General features: G+C 39.2%; 2 protein-coding genes across 2 annotated transcripts in view; both read left to right on the top strand.

Moving 5' to 3' along the window:
• The window catches only part of LOC144324804 (uncharacterized), a 39,836-nt gene extending 32,994 nt beyond the window's left edge, over positions 1–6,842 (top strand). The window contains exon 4 of the mRNA XM_077916200.1: positions 1,783–6,842. Coding sequence (XP_077772326.1) covers positions 1,783–3,893 — 2,111 coding nt within the window. The 3' untranslated portion in view covers positions 3,894–6,842. The remainder of the gene's footprint in view (positions 1–1,782) is intronic.
• Positions 1–18,123, top strand: part of LOC144280351 (uncharacterized) — a 236,571-nt gene that overhangs the window by 16,844 nt on the left and 201,604 nt on the right. The gene's annotated exons all lie outside the window — the stretch shown is intronic.

Here is an 18,123-nt window from a genome sequence, read left to right as displayed (position 1 = left end):
CTATTACTGGCATGTAAAATCTATAATTTGTCTTTAAGTGTGAAAAATGTAGATATATCTGCTGCCTCTGTGTGTGTGTGTGTGTGTGTGTGTGTGGGAGTGAATTGTTGGTAAATAGGTTTATTCAGCTTTAACAGACACTATGAAACTCCATCCCACAATCTTTATACCACTTTTCACACACATCGCAGCACATGGGATTTCTGGCTTATCTACATACTTTCCAAAATTTGGTAGTTTATGTCATTTTCACAGTAGGCTTCTGGTTGGAAGGAGAATAACCAACTCTTGGTTTTATTTGCTTTGTTGTAGTTACTTCCTTTTACTATGGAGTAAAATCTCTGTATAATCTCTTCAAAGTGTCCGGTTAGTTATTATGATCCTCTTCCTGTTAATGTGCAGTCTCAAATTGATAGTATTGAATTCCAGGAAGAATTCTCACTTGATCATGTTGTAAAATGGTAAAGTGTGCTTTTGATTCCGTTTGCATTATTTCATTGTGGACTTTGCATGAATATTCCTCACAGATAGTAGTTTGTAGATTTCTTTACTTGTAGTTTCTCCTATGGCTTTGATAACCTGCTAATGCTGGTGTCCCAGAGAGTGTTGTCATTTTCTCCCTTCTCTTTACTCCTTGCAAATATTTGAGGATATTTGAAGTACTTTCTCATTATATATTTGTATGAATTATCCCGTGAATTCATCTGGCATAGGATTTTTCCTTGTTCGGAGGTTTTTTAAAATTACTTTGTCAATTTACTTAGTAGGCGTAGATCAGTTGAGATTGTTTTAGAAATTGCTTCATGATGGAGTCCAGGTAAGTTAGATCTTTTTTTTTTTTTTTTAAGATTTTATTTAATTATTCATGAGAAACAGAGAGAGAGAGAGAGAGAGAGGCAGAGACAACAGGCAGAGGGAGAAGCAGGCTCAATGCAGGGAGCCCGACATGGGACTGGATCCTGGGTCTCCAGGATCAGGCCCTGGGCCAAAGGGGGCACTGAACCGCTGAGCCACCAGGCTGCCCCCTTTTTGGGTATTTATATCCATTCAATGGTATTTATTCCTTGGTATATATATGTATCATTGCCTCTTTTAATTATTTTCATTTCTGTAGTATTGGTTATACCATTTCTTCCTATTTTAGTTGGTTTCCTCTTTCATTCTTACTTTAGTTCTATGTCCATCAACTTTTATTTTAATTTTTCTGAAAACCAAATCCTCATATTGTTGATATTTTCCTAAATCCCATTTTATTCATTTCTGTTTTATGTTTAAGTTTCCTTTCTTCCACAGAGTGACAGGATTGCCCAGTCAGTTAAGTGTTTGAGTTCAGCTCAGGTCATGATCTCGAGGTCCTGGGTTTAAATCTTGTGTCATGCTCCCTGCTGAGCAGGGAGTCTGCTTGCCCCTCTCCTTTGGCCTTCCCCTTGCTCATTCTCTCTCTCTCTCTCTCTCTGTCTGTCTCTCTCTCAAATAAGTAAAATAGTTTTTAAAAAAATTCCTTCCCTCTGCTGATTTTGGGCTCCTATGGTACTTTTCATGATTACTTGAGCTACAGGAAAGTGGTTTGTGTCACACTATGGAATTAACTGTTAAGCTATGTGGTCAGTATGTTGTGTACAAGTTTATGTGTCCATGGAGGGATGAAGTCCTGAGGACTCCTCAACCATCTTGCTGATATTCTCTGACTGATTTGATGGCTGTATATAGATGTCATCAGTATTTTCTTCTGAAAGTAGTAAGTGGAATGACTTGCCTTTTCTGTTATTCAATATTTTTCAGCTGTATCTTCACATGACACCCCAAGCTTCCTGTCAGAGCTGTGCAAAGAAGCTTCATTTCCAAATGTGTCAGTGGGTCCATATAAACATAGTGTCCTTGAGAAGTTACACTTAATGATAGACTGGGACAATGATCATAAAGGATATATCCAAATTGAGGCTACTGCCCATAATAAGAATCTCACTGCCCCACATGGTGAAGGATATAAAACATTGTGTAAAACCTTTCTTTTTAAGGCCACTAGTTCTATAAAGCAGAGTGTTTCTGTAGGCAACAGCTCAAATCAAATATTCAAAGATACATATTTATGGAAAGATAATGTAGAAAATCTAGAAAGTTACCATGCTGAAGATAATAATTTGAACAATCTGGAAAATAGGATTAGACCGACCTTTCAGTCAAATATGTCTAAACATCAGAGATTTATAGATGAAGAAGCAACTGCTAGGTGGTTTCAGTTTGAGAGGTCCTTCACCAAGGACTCAACCCTACAAAATTACCAGACCATTTTCAGTGAAGACAGACTTGCTCAAGGCAGTGAATCTGAGGAAAAATGTACTCAAGGCTCAAATGTTGATAAACATCTGAGGACTCATTCTCCAGAGACCCATTCTGAATGTAATACATGGGGGGACGTCTTTCATCAAAGAGCCAACCTTGTATATAACAGTATGCATAGGAGAGAGAATCCTTATAAATATAATGATTGTGAAAATGATCTTAACCACTCCACCGGTGTTGGTGATCATCAGACAATTCATGGGAGAAAAAACCCATGCACATACACTAAACTTGGGAACCTGTTGAGTCAGTCATCAAGAATACGCATACATAAGACAGTGTGTAGTAGAGAGAAACCTTACAAATGTCAGGAACGTAGCAAGGCCATTATCCATCAATCAGTCCTCACTCAGCATCACACAATTCATAAGGGAGAGAAACCTTATCAATGTAAACAATGTGGCAAAGCCTTTATCTGTCAATCAAAACTTACTCAACATCACAGAATTCATACGAGAGAGAAACGTTACAAATGTAAAGAATGTGGCAAAGCCTTTATCTGTCAATCTAAACTTACTCAACATCACAGAACTCATACAGGAGAGAAACCTTATATATGTAAAGAATGTGGCAAGACCTTTAACAACCAACCAAACCTTATTCGACATCACAAATTACATACAGGAGAGAAACCTTATAAATGTAAAGAATGTGGCAAGGCATTTATCCATCCATCAGGCCTTACTCAACATCACAGATTTCATACTAGAGAGAAGTCTTATGAATGTAAGGAATGCGGCAAGGCCTTTATATATAAATCAAACTTTACTCAACATCACAAAATCCATACTGGGGAGAAACCTTATGAATGTAAAGAATGTGGCAAGGCATTTATCCATCAGTCAGGCCTTACTCAACATCACAGAATTCATACTAAAGAGAAACCTTATAAATGTGAGGAATGTGGCAAAGCTTTTAACCACCACTTAAACCTTAGTAAACATCACAGAATTCATACTGGAGAGAAACCTTATAAATGTAAAGAATGTGGCAAGACCTACAACCACCAGTCAAGCTTTACTCAACATCACAGAATTCATACTGGAGAAAAACATTATAAATGTAAGGAATGTGGCAAAGCATATATCTATCTATCAAGCTTTATTCACCATCACAAAATTCACACTGGAGAGAAACCTTATGAATGTAAAGAATGTGGCAAGGCCTTTCTCCATCAATCAAGCTTTAGTCAACATCTCAGAATTCATACTGGAGAGAAACTTTACCAATGTAAACAATGCGGCAAGGCTTTTTATCAGCAATCAAACCTTACTCAGCATCACAAAATTCATACTGGAGAGAGACCTTATAATTGTAAAGAATGTGGTAAATTCTTTAACCACCACTCAAGCCTTATTGGACATCAGAGAATTCATACTGGAGAGAAACCTTATAAATGTAAGGTATGTTCTATGGCCTTTAAGCAGCACGCACACCTTACTCGACATCACAAAACTCATACTGGAGAGAAACCTTATAAATGTAAAGAATGTGGGAAGGCCTTTATCCATCAATCAAGCTTCATTCGACATCACAGAGTTCATACTTGAGCAGTTCTTACAAATATAAGACAGTGAGAGAATTTTTAAGACCTGTTGAACCCTAACTCTACATCAGAGCATTCATATTGGAGAGTAACTAATACATGTGTAAAGAATGTGGCAAGACCCTTAAGCAATGTTACACTTTTATTCCTTATCAGAGAATGGATAGTGGAAGTGATTATAAATATAAACATTGGCAAGCCTTTTCATAGTTCTCAAGCCTCTCTCATCATTACAGAATTCATACTAGAGAAATATTATAACTAAAGAATGTGGTAAAGGTTTCAGGATGTTCAACCCTCACTCAGCATCACTGAGTTCATACTGAGGAAAAATGATACAAAATCGAATGAATGTGGCAAACCTCTAGCTGGAAGTCATAACTTGCTCCATATTATAGTTATCATACAAAAACAAAATTGAAATGGGAAGAAAGTGGCCAAATCTTTAACTGGAATCCAATCCTTACTCAGTATCCCAAAACACAATCTTGGTTCAAAGTGTAGCAACATAATGAAGGAGGAGAGTATGTTACACCTTAGGAAACCTCACAGTTCAGAGAAGAAAAGTAACTTGAAAGGTAAAAATAATTAGAAATGTATTTAATTGAACATAAAATGTCAATAAATGTCACAATTCATAGTACAAAGCAGTTTATCTGTCACTCTATTCAGACATCACATCAAAAAGGGACTAATATAAAGTTAGTTAGATCATGTATATGCAATTATGCTTCAAAAGAGAGAAGGGATGAAAAAAAAGAGAAGGGATGGATTTTTGCATGGGTATAATTTCAATGTGTTTTTGTTTTCATTAAGCCTATATGAGATTTGTGACTTTTGCAAATATTAATGTGTTTCTACAGTCAACTCCTCAGAAAATTCTTTTATTCCTAGTGGGTTTGTGAAACTATATGTAAGTGATTGTTGTTGCATCAACGATATGAGATGCTCTTCTTCCTTAAGTGGGATTCATCATACCTAATTTTCCATGGAACATTAAGGACAATACAACATGAATATATGAAGAAAATATATATTTTTAAAGATTTTATTTATTCTTGAGAGACAACAGAGAGAAGGCAGAGACATAGGAAGAGGGAGAAATAGGCTCCCTGTAGGGAACCTGACGTGGGACTTGATCCCGGGTCTTCAGGACCACACCCGGAACTGAAGGTGTCACTAAGCCACTGAGCCACCCGGGCTGCCCTAAACAACCTAAGTTTGACTGATAGATCTATAGCAATCTTTTATAGTTTTTCAATTAAATATGACCTGCTTTTCCTAAAAAAATAAAAATAAAAAAATAAAGGGGTCAGTTGAACAAATGAATATAACCTTATGATTATCTATGTACCCAACATGAAAGTACATAACACATGAAGCAAGTATTAACAGAGAGAAGAGAGGAAGAGATGGCAATACATTAGAAGGGGACTTCAAGGGACACCTGGGTGGCTCAGCGGTTGAGCATCTGCCTTTGGCTCAGGGTGTGATCCTGGAGTCCCAGGATCGAGTCTTGTATCTGGCTTCCTGGGCCTCCTGCATGGAGCCTGCTTCTCCCTCTGCCTCTCTCTCTCTCTGTGTCTCTCATGAATAAAGAAATAAAATCTTTTAAAAGGTTGGGGGGGGGGGGACTTTAATATTGTACCTTCAATAATGGATAGATTATCCAGACAAAATCAATAAGGTGATTTCAGACTTTAATGATAGAAGCAGACAGAACATTCCATCCAACAGCATCAGTAAAACAGATTCTTCTCACAGGCCCATGAAGTATAGATTTTATATTGGGCCACAAAACAAGTCCTAATTAATATATGATTGAAATCATACCAAGCATCTTTTCCAAGCCACTTTGGCATGAAACTAGAAGTCAGTTTCAAGAACAAAACTAGAAAATTCACAAATACGTGAAAAATAAGCAAGTTGCAACCTTATTCATGATAGGCAAAATATGGAAATAACTTGCCCATTGGCAGATGAGTAGATAATGTGCATTTATACAATGGATGCTCTAACAATACATTTAAAGGTTTCTAATTGAATAGCTCTTAAAAATTCTTATCACGTGAAAAATTTTAACTAAGTGATGTTAACTATGTTTTAAAATAATATATACTGGGATGCCTGGGTGGCTCAGTGGTTGAGTGCCTGCCTTTGGCCCAGGGTGTGATCCTGGAGTCCCAGGATCGAGTCCCACATCAGGCTACCTGCATGGAGCCTGCTTCTCCCTCTGCCTATGTCTCTGCCTATCTCTTTCTGTGACTCTTATGAATAGAATAATCTTTTAAAAAATATATATATATATATACTTATATGAAGCATGTATCTTAAACTAATATAATGTTTTATGTTGATTTTATCTCAATGAGACTGGGAAACAATATTAGTGGTTGCTTAGGCATACGAATAAAAGGTTGGGGATGGTGATAGCTAAAGAATGAGTTTTCTTTAAGAGGTGATTACGTGTGATTTGACTATGGTTTGCCTGCACCTATGTGTAGAATCAGTTAAAGACCTACCGTTTGTACATTTTAAATAGGTGAATAATACAGCATGTAAATTGTATGCAAATCTGTTTTAAAAGAACCCCAAATAAATGCCCGTATGAGAAGACCTAGTAGTATAACATCTTAAGACTATAAATTCAGCTATTAAACACATATACGAAAAAAAATAAAAAAAAATAAAAAAATAATAAACACATATACGGGATACCTCGGTGGTCAGCTGTTTGGTGCCTGCCTTCAGCCCAGGGCGTGATCCTGGAGTCCCAGGATCAAGTTCCCACATTAGGCTTCCTTCAGGGAGCCTGCTTCATGCTCTGCCTGTGTCTCTGCCTCTCTCTGTGTCTCTCATGAATGAATAAAATCTTAAAAAAAAAAAAAGGCACATATATGTGTAGGATTTCAAATGGAATTTAGGATTTAAGTGTCTTCTGTGTTTTCAATTTTGTAGTAATGCAAAAATTTTTGAAAGGAAGCACATGGGTAGGAGGTTTTGTCAAATTACACATATATAATTATTAATAGGAGTTGAAATTCAGCACTTCAATATTGGATGAAGAAAGTAGAGATGCTAAAATATGCATGGGTTTCTGCAAAGAAACAGAATCAATAGAATTCATATCTATCTCTTTTTGTACTTTTAATATGTTTCTATAGACCTATAGCTACAGAAATAGATATAAGCTTATCATAAAGAGAAATAGATCTCTATTTCTCTATATATCTACATAGAGAGTGAAAGGTTTCTTTAATGAATTGACTAAATCAATTGAGAGAGCTGGCAAGAGAAGGCTGCAAAGAAGGCCATCAATCTAGAGACCTGGGAAATAGCTGATGCTGAAGCTGGACAATCTGCAGAGCATCTGGAGACAGACTTAGGTCAAAAGGAAGAAGCACCTTTGAAATGTACAGCTAATTATGTTCTCCAGAACAGACTGCCTAGTAGGTAGTGTGGGTTTATTTTCATAGAACTTTAATATAAACTCACTAAAATGGAAAAAGACAAATTTCTAAAAAGAGTTCAACATAATCTTTTTTTTTTTTTAAGATTTTATTTATTCACAAGAGACACACAGAAGCAGAGACAAAGGAAAAGGGAAGAGAAGCAGGTTCCATGCAGAGAGCCTGATGTGGACCTGATCCCCAGAACTCCAGGATCATGCCCTGAGCCAATGGCAGATATGCCCGACCCCGAGCCACCCAGGCGTCCGAAGTTAAACATAATCTTAGAATATGTTGACTAAGTGTATAAGAATATACAGCATTTTCAAGCATGGACTAGTGCCTAGCTGCAAAATCAGAATTATGGTATGTATACATTTAACAATAGAATCAAGAGCATATACATTTTTTTTTAGGTATTATAGGTAAATAATTAGTGTTAGCCAAAGAGAAAATATTTCAATTATTAAATAGGATTAAAAGACAGAATACCTCTGCAATTGAACCTCATTTTTCTAAGTATAGGAGAAGCTAATTGATAAAATAACTTGAATATTCAAGAATGAAAATTGATCAGATTTCACAGCTAGAGGTGGAGTACAAATAAATACATGGATACCACTTTTAGCCTTATGATAGATGAGATAAAAATAAATGGTAATAAAGAGTACTGATGAAGCCAGGAGGAAAAAAAAAAACTATGAATAAAATAGGACATAAGTGCAACTTTAGGGAAGAGCTGTCCAGTATGTGTAAAAATTTTCAATTCATTTACCTGTGAAGTAGTAATTATAGTTCACATTCTACTACTCATAGAAATAAATAGGGGCACCAGGGTGGCTCAGTGAGTTAAGCATCTATCTGCCTTCAGCTCAGGTCATGATCCCAGGGTCCTGGGATTGAGTCCCAAGTCTCGCTCTCTGGTCAGTGGGGAGCCCGTTGCTCCCTTTCCCTCTCCCTCCGCATGTGCTCTCTCAAATAAAAAAAGGTTTAACAAAGAAATATATACAAATGTGTCTGAAATATGAATCACAACATTCTTTATATAGAAGAAATTAAAAATGACTTCTATGTGTTCAATAGAAAATACTTAGATGGGTATTTTAAGATTTGTCCTAATTCCATTTTTACTACTACTGAAACATCTCTAAAACGTATCGCAGAAATGTTGAGAAAAGCTGCATCACCTTATGTGACACAATATGCTCATAAAATGGCATGCATCCTTTTAACTCAATATCTGTATGTATATTTAAAAAAGGCATAGAGCTAGGAAAATTGGAGTGTATGTTTTGATAGGGAGGGATTCGTTATTGTATATATATTAGTACATAACATAACTTCTTTAGAAGTATTTGAAATATTTGCCCATAAAAAGAAATGTTGCTTTGGTAACAACTATTACAACCACACTTGAAACTGTCTGATTGCAAAGCCAGAGTTCTACATTGCTTCCCCAGTGTTGAATTGTAAGCCTTTGTCTCTCACTTATAATGAATGATCCAGAACAATTCCTCGATATACAACTGGCATTCAGTTCAATGAATGCAGTATAGATTATTTCATACACCTCCAAGTTTTAGATATCTAGATTGATTCTATTGTTTAAAACTTAATTAACAAATCAAATTTGATGTATGATTTTAAGGGCAGTGTTGATAACTGATTTCAGGTTGTGGAATAATTTATTCTACTCCCTATACCAATCTCTATTTTGTATTCAGTGATGCTCTCATTCGTTCTCTAATGAGCTTTTTAAATTCTGGCAGAGCTCATGCCCCCTTAGTCCTCTGCATTTTTCAGGACTTTGCACTTTATTGAGGCCACTGACCCCATCTGGATTACACGTGCAATTTCTTTAATCCCAGTCTGCACAGAGCAGCCCGAATATCAAGTGCCCACTAAGCACTACAGGCTGTCCCTCCTCTTTGATATTGAGAACCTCACTGCCAACTCCAAAAGGAATCTTGGACATCAAAGCTGATCCACCCCAAAGCAAACCTTCTCAAAAGCTCTAGGTCATTACTTCACAGTGAGACTTGTTCATGGCTACGGAAAAAGCCCAAGGAGGAAGTGAGAACTGACAGATTATGCGATATAGAGGAGAAATATTCAGAGAGCCGGCCTTCAGAAGAACAAGGAAACAAGGAAACAAGTGAATGAAAAGCCCACTGGACACCTCAGAGGGAGATAAGTAAAGGTTTCAAGTTGTAAAAAGAATGGTCTCTGAGTGACAGTTTTAAAAATAGAAATATTTTTCTCTAACTATGGGTTAGGATGCACGTAAGGGAGACATTGATTCTGTCTCTATTGGAACATCCATCTTCTGATGATTATTGACTGTTGATGTGAGGAAGTAACCAGTACTAAAAAAGCTTTGCATCATGTGTTTCATAGAGCAGCTGTTAGGCTCAAATGCATTTTGTGATATTCTCTATGGTTTAAAAAAGATTTTAGTACCATGCCTCAGTTCAACGTGCATTTCTCCACAGCTTTCTACAATGCACAAGACTTCCCACATCTTTTTTGATAATAGCTTCCTGTTACTCAGGTGTGAATAGAGAAATAGGTGATCTGATAATACTAATAACTTCATTTCTACACTATTGTATCAAAGCTTGAAGTTTCATACTTATGGTATCACATCGATTATTTCATAATGTGATATTACTCTTCACTTAACTGGGATATCTGACATTGCACTTTGACACTGCTTACACACAAATGAATACTGTCTAATAAAAATTTTGTTTTTTCTGTCTAATAAATTAACTCATTCTGTTTTCATGAAATCCATGTTGGTCATGGGGCAGATTCCTTTTCCTATTAAACTGCAGTGATTCACCTAACACAATAAAACCTCCAAATCTGGGACACCTGGGTGGAGCATCTGCCTTTGGCTCAGGGCATGATCCCAGAGTCCCGGGATCAAGTTCCACATCGGGCATCTGTAATGGAGCCTGCTTCTCCCTCTGCCTATGTCTCTGCCTCTCTCTGTGTCTCTCATGAATAAATAAATAAATAAAATCTTAAAAACAAAACTCGCAATCTTTCTTCATAGTTCATATCTATTCCTAAGAATCTTGTGAAAAAAAAAATACTATCGGGTACCTGGGTGGCTCAGTGGTTGAGCATCTGCTTTTGGCTCAGGTCATGATCCTGAGGTTCTGGGATAGAGTCCTCCACCAGCTTCCCCACAGGGAGCCTGTGTCTCCCTCTACCTATGTCTTTGCCTCTCTCTGTGTCTCTCATGAATAAATATGTAAACTCTTAAAAAATACTACCTAAATTAAAATGTCAAGGTATAAGAAACAAAAGTAAATATAGATCAAAATTGTTTGAGGGATGCCTGAGTGGCTCATTTGCTTAAGGGTCTGCCTTTGGCTCAGGTCATGATCCCAGGGTCCTGGGATGGATCCCCACATTGGGCTCCCTGTTCAATGGGGAGTCTGCTTCTCCCTCTGTCCCTCTTTCTGCTTCTGCTCTCTTTGATATGAATTAGTAAAATCTTTAAAAAAATTGTTTGAAACCATGACCCAGCCATCATGGTTTGTTAATATAAAACAGTAGTTAAAGTACCATCTTTGCTACAACCCCAGCTACTCTGCTTCCAAGCTGTGTACACATTTTCACATATTGGCTAAAATTGTGCATCCATATCATTCTCCTCTGCAAATTAAAACTATGAATGGGCCAATATTCCAGAGTCATGAAAATTTTTGTAAAGTAACACATATACAGTGTTCAGATCAGTAATTCGTATAAATTGTTATTTCAAGGCTAATGTGGTTGGTTGAGGATTGGAAGCCTTATAAGAAAAGGACCTCTAGGGATGCCTGGATGACTCAGAGGTTGGGCGTTTGCCTTCAACTCCGGGCATGATCCTGAGGTTCTGGGATCGAGTCCTACATCGGGCTCCTGCATGGAATCTGCTTCTCCCTCTCCCTGTGTCTCTGCCTCTCTCTCTCTATCTCTCATGAATAAATAAATAAATAATCTTTAAAGAAAAGAAAGGACCTCTATTTTCATAATTTCCTTGAGTAGTAAAAAATGCAAACTCTTGGCTTTCAGCTGACATGTTCCATATGACTCCTGCCTCCTATTTCCATGAGGGATTCTCTGGCGACAAAGGTGAATAGCAGTCATCTGGAAACCAGTAGAATGGCCTCCAGACACTTGACAATAGGAGTAACATTTCTATTATAGGGTGTTGTTGAAAACCTGAGGAATTTCTCTCTTCTTTACCATTATACCTTCCTTTCTTTCCACTGGGAACAGGTAAAGTCCATAGATCTGATTCTCAAACACCTGACCATAGCCAACTCCAGGAGTCACTCAGACAATGGTTGGTTTGGGGCTGAAAGACATCCTTAATGCTTTTGGATACAAACTTGTGTTCTAAGTTCATAAAGTGGGCAGAGGTGTGTCTGTTGGCACCACCTGCCTCTTGAGTGTCTCTCAGGAGATGGTGATCAGTCCCTGGAACTCCAGGTGGGTGGAGTTTAAGGTGAAATCTCCCAAGTACATGGAGTCCCGTGTGTCCCTTTATTCGATGCTATATACACAAATAAATTTGACTTTTCCTATATATGTAGCTGGCAAAATGAACAGCAAGAACATCACAAAGAAAAAAGATTTTGGATACCGTTGTGCTACATTTCAAGGAGAAATCACAGTGCCGCTATTTGTGCATGGGTATTATTCCTAGTGTTTTACCTTTGGGACTCATGATGTGGGGCAGTGGCTTCATGATTTTCATGCTGTCCAGGCAGAAGAAGCAGGGGTTTAACACATCTATGGAAACTGGGTTTTCCCCAGATCCTCCCAGGAGACCACAGTTACCCATAACATCATTGTCCTCATGAGCACTTTTATATCATTGAACACCCTAGCCTCCATCTTCCAGGTGCGTGGTGTTTGTTAGTAACCCCAATAGTTGATATTGAACATCTCTGCACTACTTGCTGCAAGTTTTTAAAATTTTAAAATGATTTTATTAATTTATTTGAGAGAGAGAGAATACATGAGTGGGGGAAGGGCAAAGGGACTGGGAGAAGCAGGCTCCTCGCTGAGCTGGGAGCCTGATGCAGGGCTTGATCCCAGGACCTTGGTTTCATGACCTGAGCTGAAGGCAGACATTTAACTGACTGAGGCACCCAGGTGCTCCAGAAGGATGTATATGTTTAACAACATCATCAAGGACTATATTTATAATGTATGCCACTGAAAGAGCACTGACATTTTAGTTTTAGGTCAAAGTACTTGGCATGGAGATGGGAGTGATACAGGGGTGGGGCATGAAAGAGGGCATGGGATAAATGGAGCTGCAGAGAGTCTGGGGGCTTGGGGTAACAGAGCCACAGGGGAAGGGAGGATAGAAGCTGTGTTAGTTTCCTAGGGCTTCTTTAACAAATTCCACAACTGGGTGATTAACAAACCAAGTATTAGTGTCTCACAGTTCTAGAGGTTCTTAGATGTCTGAAGTCAAGCTGTTGGCAGGGTCATACTTTATCTCAAGAATGGAGTCTTCCCTCTTTCTCACTTCTGGAGACTGTCAGCTATCCTTGGCCTTCCTCGGCTAGTTGATGCATCGCTCAGTCTCTGCCTTCATCATCACGCACTATTCTGTGTGTGTCTGAACTTCTCTCTTCTCATAGGACACCAGCCACTGAATTCAGGCTTACCTAAATCCAGTATGGCCTCCTTTTAACTTGATTACATCTGCAAAGATACTATTGCCTTAAAAACAACAACAACAACAACAAAAACACAAGATACTATTGCCCAATAAGGTACAATTACAGGTACTGTGAATTAGAACTTGAGCACATTTAAAAAAAAAGATTTTATTTATTTATTCATTAGAGGCATACACAGAGAGAGGCAGAGACATAGAGGGAGAAGCAGGCTCCCTGCAGGGAGACTGATGTGGGACTGGATCCCTGTACCAGGGACCATGCCCTGAGCCAAAGGCAGACACTCAACCACTGAGCCATCCGGGCATCCCAGAACTTGAGCATATTTATTTGAGGCACACTATATAACCCACAACAGGGCTAAAGGGCATGAGGGAGTTAAACGTCACTGAGGGATTAAAGTGCACTACAGGTTTTAAGTTTGGGGGTGGAGTACATACACGGACATTAAGGACATGAGGCATATGTGTGTGTTGAGGGAATAAGAGTGTGAAAGAAATCCTGGGAAGGAAAGAGATCATGGATGAGGAATTAATTGGGAAATGGGAATTAGGATGCAAAGTTTAGTAAAAGGCATATAAACCTTACTGCCTATGAAGGGTTAAAAACTATGGGTTGGAAAGGTGATAGCTGCTTATGAATTCAGTCCAGGGGGTATTCAGTGCTCTTACCAGAGATAAAGGGTGGGAGAAAAAGCTGATGCCTGGGAAACATGATCGGCACAGGGAGGAAATGTGGGTGGAATGAGATCATCAGAACTGGGAGAAAAGTGGCTAAAAGTAGGCTAAAAGGCCTATGAGAAAGTGGGAGTATAGAGTTGGGGTAATGAATGCAGGGACATATGGAAACTAAGGACTCCTGATAATGATGGCTAAGGCATTGAGGGCAGTGGACATAAAAAACACAATAAATAGGCTGAAGTCATGGAATGGGGAGAAGATAGATGGGGCAATGGAGAATGGAGGATTTTGTGTCAAAGGAAGGGTCAGAAGTTTGAGCTGAGGCTCTCAGGCTAGGCAAAATGTGATTTATTGGTATAGAGTTTTAAAATGCACTGGATAGACTTAGAAGAGCAACGAAGAAGATTAGGAGGGTCATTTGCAGGGAAAGATTCAGGTTTCATGGAAATCTAAAGGTTCCATGGGTGTAGAGATTGTGGTGACAGTGAGATATAGAGAGGAGGGAAGACAGGGATGGAGCTGGGGGTGATGGAGGTTGCAGGGGTACATTTGGAGGTCACTAATTCATTCTCTTACTCATTGATTCTCTCATTTGCATTTGATTCACAATTATCAACAGTTTCTAATTCTAGCCCACAAACCAATAACCTTATTTATATAAAATACCAGTAATCCTTTTCAACTGAATAGACAGTAAAGGACCAGAGGTAAATTCTGAGTAAACAGTGAGATTAAACATTTTCTCTCTACGTGGGGATACCCTGCACAAGGTAAGACCAGGTTGGAGATCTTGTGGAAGACATGAGAAGAAAATTCTGCCAACAACCTAAATGCTCCTGGAAGTGACTACTGACCTTGAGATTCCTGAGAAGATCCAATGCCTCTTGAAACTATGATTTTAACCTTATAGGACCCCAAGTCCATTGCAATTCAGACTCAGAATCATGGTTTTATTATCTCCTAAATGCACAGTGATTGGTTATGGTAATGATAGAAAACAGCTATCCATGAGCATATCATTAACTGTAAAAAGAAAATTATAAACTATAAATTTGGAGACAATTACCCTCAAACCAATCATAGTTTTATCTTCAGACATAATAGCTTGTCAGGTTGAGATGGATCCTCCCTCTTATGCAAATTCAGAGTATAACACACAGATGCTAAAATATTTTGCATTTGGTTCAGTGTTTACATAAATATTGTGTTATCAGATATACTGTCAAATTCTTTTTCTTTTTTTTTTTTTAAAGATTTAATTTATTTATTCATGAGAGACACACAGAGAGAGGCAGAGACATAAAGGGAAAAGCAGGCTCCCCGCAGGGAGCCTGATGGGAGACTTGATCCCAGGACCCCGGGATCACGACCTGAACCAAAGGCAGATGCTCAACCACTGAGCCACCCAGGCACCCCTCAAATTGCTTTTCTTAATCAATGCCATAGAAGTGGATCTATGGCAACAAAAAACCCACATCGTATCCCACAATAATTATAAACACAACACCCTTGGGGAAACACTCTTGTTTATATAACTACGTAATTGAATGTATCCATCTTCTGCTATCACACATCATGAAATGTGGATTTTTGATTTGTACACATGTGACTTACAGGGTGGTTCTGGGACAGGAGATTGTTGTACCATCATGACTGCATCCTTGCAATGGATGGACAATTGCTAAATTATCCTTGCAAATGGAATAAAAAAAAAAACCCTCAGAACCTATAATCTCCAACCAACTACATTTCCTTTTTTTTTTTTTTAAAGATGTATTTATTTATGATAGACATAGAGAGAGAGAGGCAGAGACACAGAAGGAGGGAGAAGCAGGCTCCATGCCAGGAGCCCGACGTGGGACTTGATCCCGGGAACCCAGGATCACACCCTGGGCCAAAGGCAGGCACTAAACCGCTGGGCCACCCAGGGATCCCCCCAACTACATTTCCACTGTTAAATTAAATAAGGAAGCCATAGACTGACGTGTCTTTAAAGCCTAGGTAGCCTCTGTACGCAAAGCACAATAGGACCAGAACAGAAGAAAATGAATTTAAGAAAAAATAATTACAGGTATGCCTGGGTGGCTCAGGGGTTGGGCATCTGCTTTTGGCTCATACTGGGGTTCTGGGATCAAGTTCCACATGGGGCTTCCTGTGGGGAACCTGCTTCTCCCTCTGCCTATGTCTCTGCTTCTCTCATGAATAAATAAACAAAATCTTAAAGAAACACACACACACACACACACAAATAGTTACAGTCAAACAGACCTTCCAATAATGAGGCAACCACTTAAGGTAAATACAATGAAACACTATCTTTGCTTTGCTTCCACATCCTCTCTATAAAAATCTCACTGCAAAAAAAAATAAAAATAAAAAAAATAAAAAATAAATAAAAATCTCACTGCTAGCTCCTACAGGTGAGGGACTATTTGAATAGACAAACTAACTGGCCAAATTAACTCTGGAAACTTTGAATATACATCAGCTCACCTTTTAAAGCCACACAGTACTACCTTTCATTTTGAGCACTTTCTCACACAGCCTGAACATCTTGCCCATTTGCAATGTGTGTATAAGAATCAGTATGACATCTCTACCTGCCCCTCTCTGCCCCCTTTTGGACAAGTGCACAACACACCAACATGACTCTGCCTTCACTTCTTCAGACTTCAGTCTCGGTGAGGCTCCCCACTGCTCCTGTGCAGACAGGGTTTCCCCAAGTGCTGCATGTGTGCACAGAGACATTGGGGCACAGCGCCCCTCTCAGGCACAAAACTGCAGGCACATGCTCCTCCCTTCTCCCCAGATCACCAGCCTTGAAGTCTGTCAAGCCCACATACCTGGGTTCTCAGTACAGGCAAACCGGGACTCTATGGACACGATGGACACAGCAGTCCTCCCTCTAACCAACATTGTTATCACACCCAGATTTTTTTGTTGCCCTCTTTCTCGTTCTGGCTTTTCTTATTGCCAGAAGTTCACACATGTGCACAAAGAGAATGCAGGTGAATCCTGAAGGATCCTGAATACGCACCTGCCAGAAAGAAAAGGGCCCCCAGCAGATGGGGATCAGGGACTGGACATTCAGGATAATCCTAGGTAATATGAACACATAAGATGCTCTTCAGTCCCACCCATCCAGAGATCCTTTTGATGTCCCCAGATTCCTCTTGTATTTTGAGGCAAACATCGTGAGCACAGAGCTCAGCTGCTCCAAAATTTCCATTGGAAAAGTCCCTCTGCCTAATTATGTGGCTGTCAGAGTGTAACAGGGAATTGTCAGTTTAGATTCTGTCAAAATGACCATAGACCACAAAACTACCGGTCTCTGCACCTCCCTTCTCAGAATGGCTCAGAGAACAGTGTTCCTTGCAAGTCCACCTACTGGGTGGCCTGAGATGGCATTCACACTTTCCTGAGGCTTTGGCTCAGATAAAGAAGGCAAAGGACTCTAAATTTGGTGAGTCACTTTCGCCTTTCTGGTTATAACAGTGCTTCCAAAGCAACACATATCATCCCACCTTTTTTCCTGGGATGTCCACTCATAGTCCACATATTAAAATTAACCAAATATAAAAATGCAAATATTGACCCATCAAATTTCCCTCTGATCCTCTAATCCATCCTTCCTTTCTCTCTCCCAGTCTACTCTCTATACATGTGCCTTCACATCCAATATTATTTTTAAGATTACTGATCATGAAAAAGAAGAGAAAGCATCTGTACTCCCAGCACAACCAGCATCCAAATCCTCCTGGGAAAAACAAGTATAGAGTACCCCAATTCCCAGGGATTCAGAAAGATTAACTTGCATGATGTATGTAAGATTCTCAGCAGTGTCCTGGACTCAATGCATACTCACATACCTGAAGCATGTAGTTGGTGATAAACATTTCATGAGTGCATGTTATTTACCCCAAACATCCTTGCTCAGACACCACAGCCTTATCTAGTCTCTTATCAACCTGCAGAGGGTGAGAAACTCTAGAAACTCTGAAACTGGAAAATGAGTCTACATCCAAAATACGGAGAAAGTGTTTCAGACCAAAAACTGCAAAGGTGTCTGGTATTCCCCTAGAATATCAACATTTGGCTACATTCAGATGGCTGAGAAAACTCTGTCAACCTTGCCCTGGTTCCACTGCAGTAATGGTTCCCACTGAAAATCTGGACCATGAAGATCATTCCCAGTGTCCAATATTCAGCTACCATTTTCCAGGGCTCACTATTTACATTCAAAAAAAGAGAAATCAGGGATGCCTGGGTGGCTCAGCAGTTGAGCATCTGCCTTTCGGCTCAGGGCGTGATGCCGGGGTCCTGGGATCGAGTCCCACATCAGGCTTCCAGCACAGAGTCTGCTTCTCCCTCTGCCTGTCTCTGCCTCTCTCTGCATCTCTCATGAATCA

The sequence above is a fragment of the Canis aureus genome, chromosome 1 (genome assembly GCF_053574225.1).
Source record: "Canis aureus isolate CA01 chromosome 1, VMU_Caureus_v.1.0, whole genome shotgun sequence".
In the NCBI taxonomy this organism is placed as follows: Eukaryota; Metazoa; Chordata; class Mammalia; order Carnivora; family Canidae; genus Canis; species Canis aureus.
The sequence above is the reverse complement of the archived record's forward strand: the minus strand, read 5'-3'. Positions and strand labels throughout refer to the sequence as shown.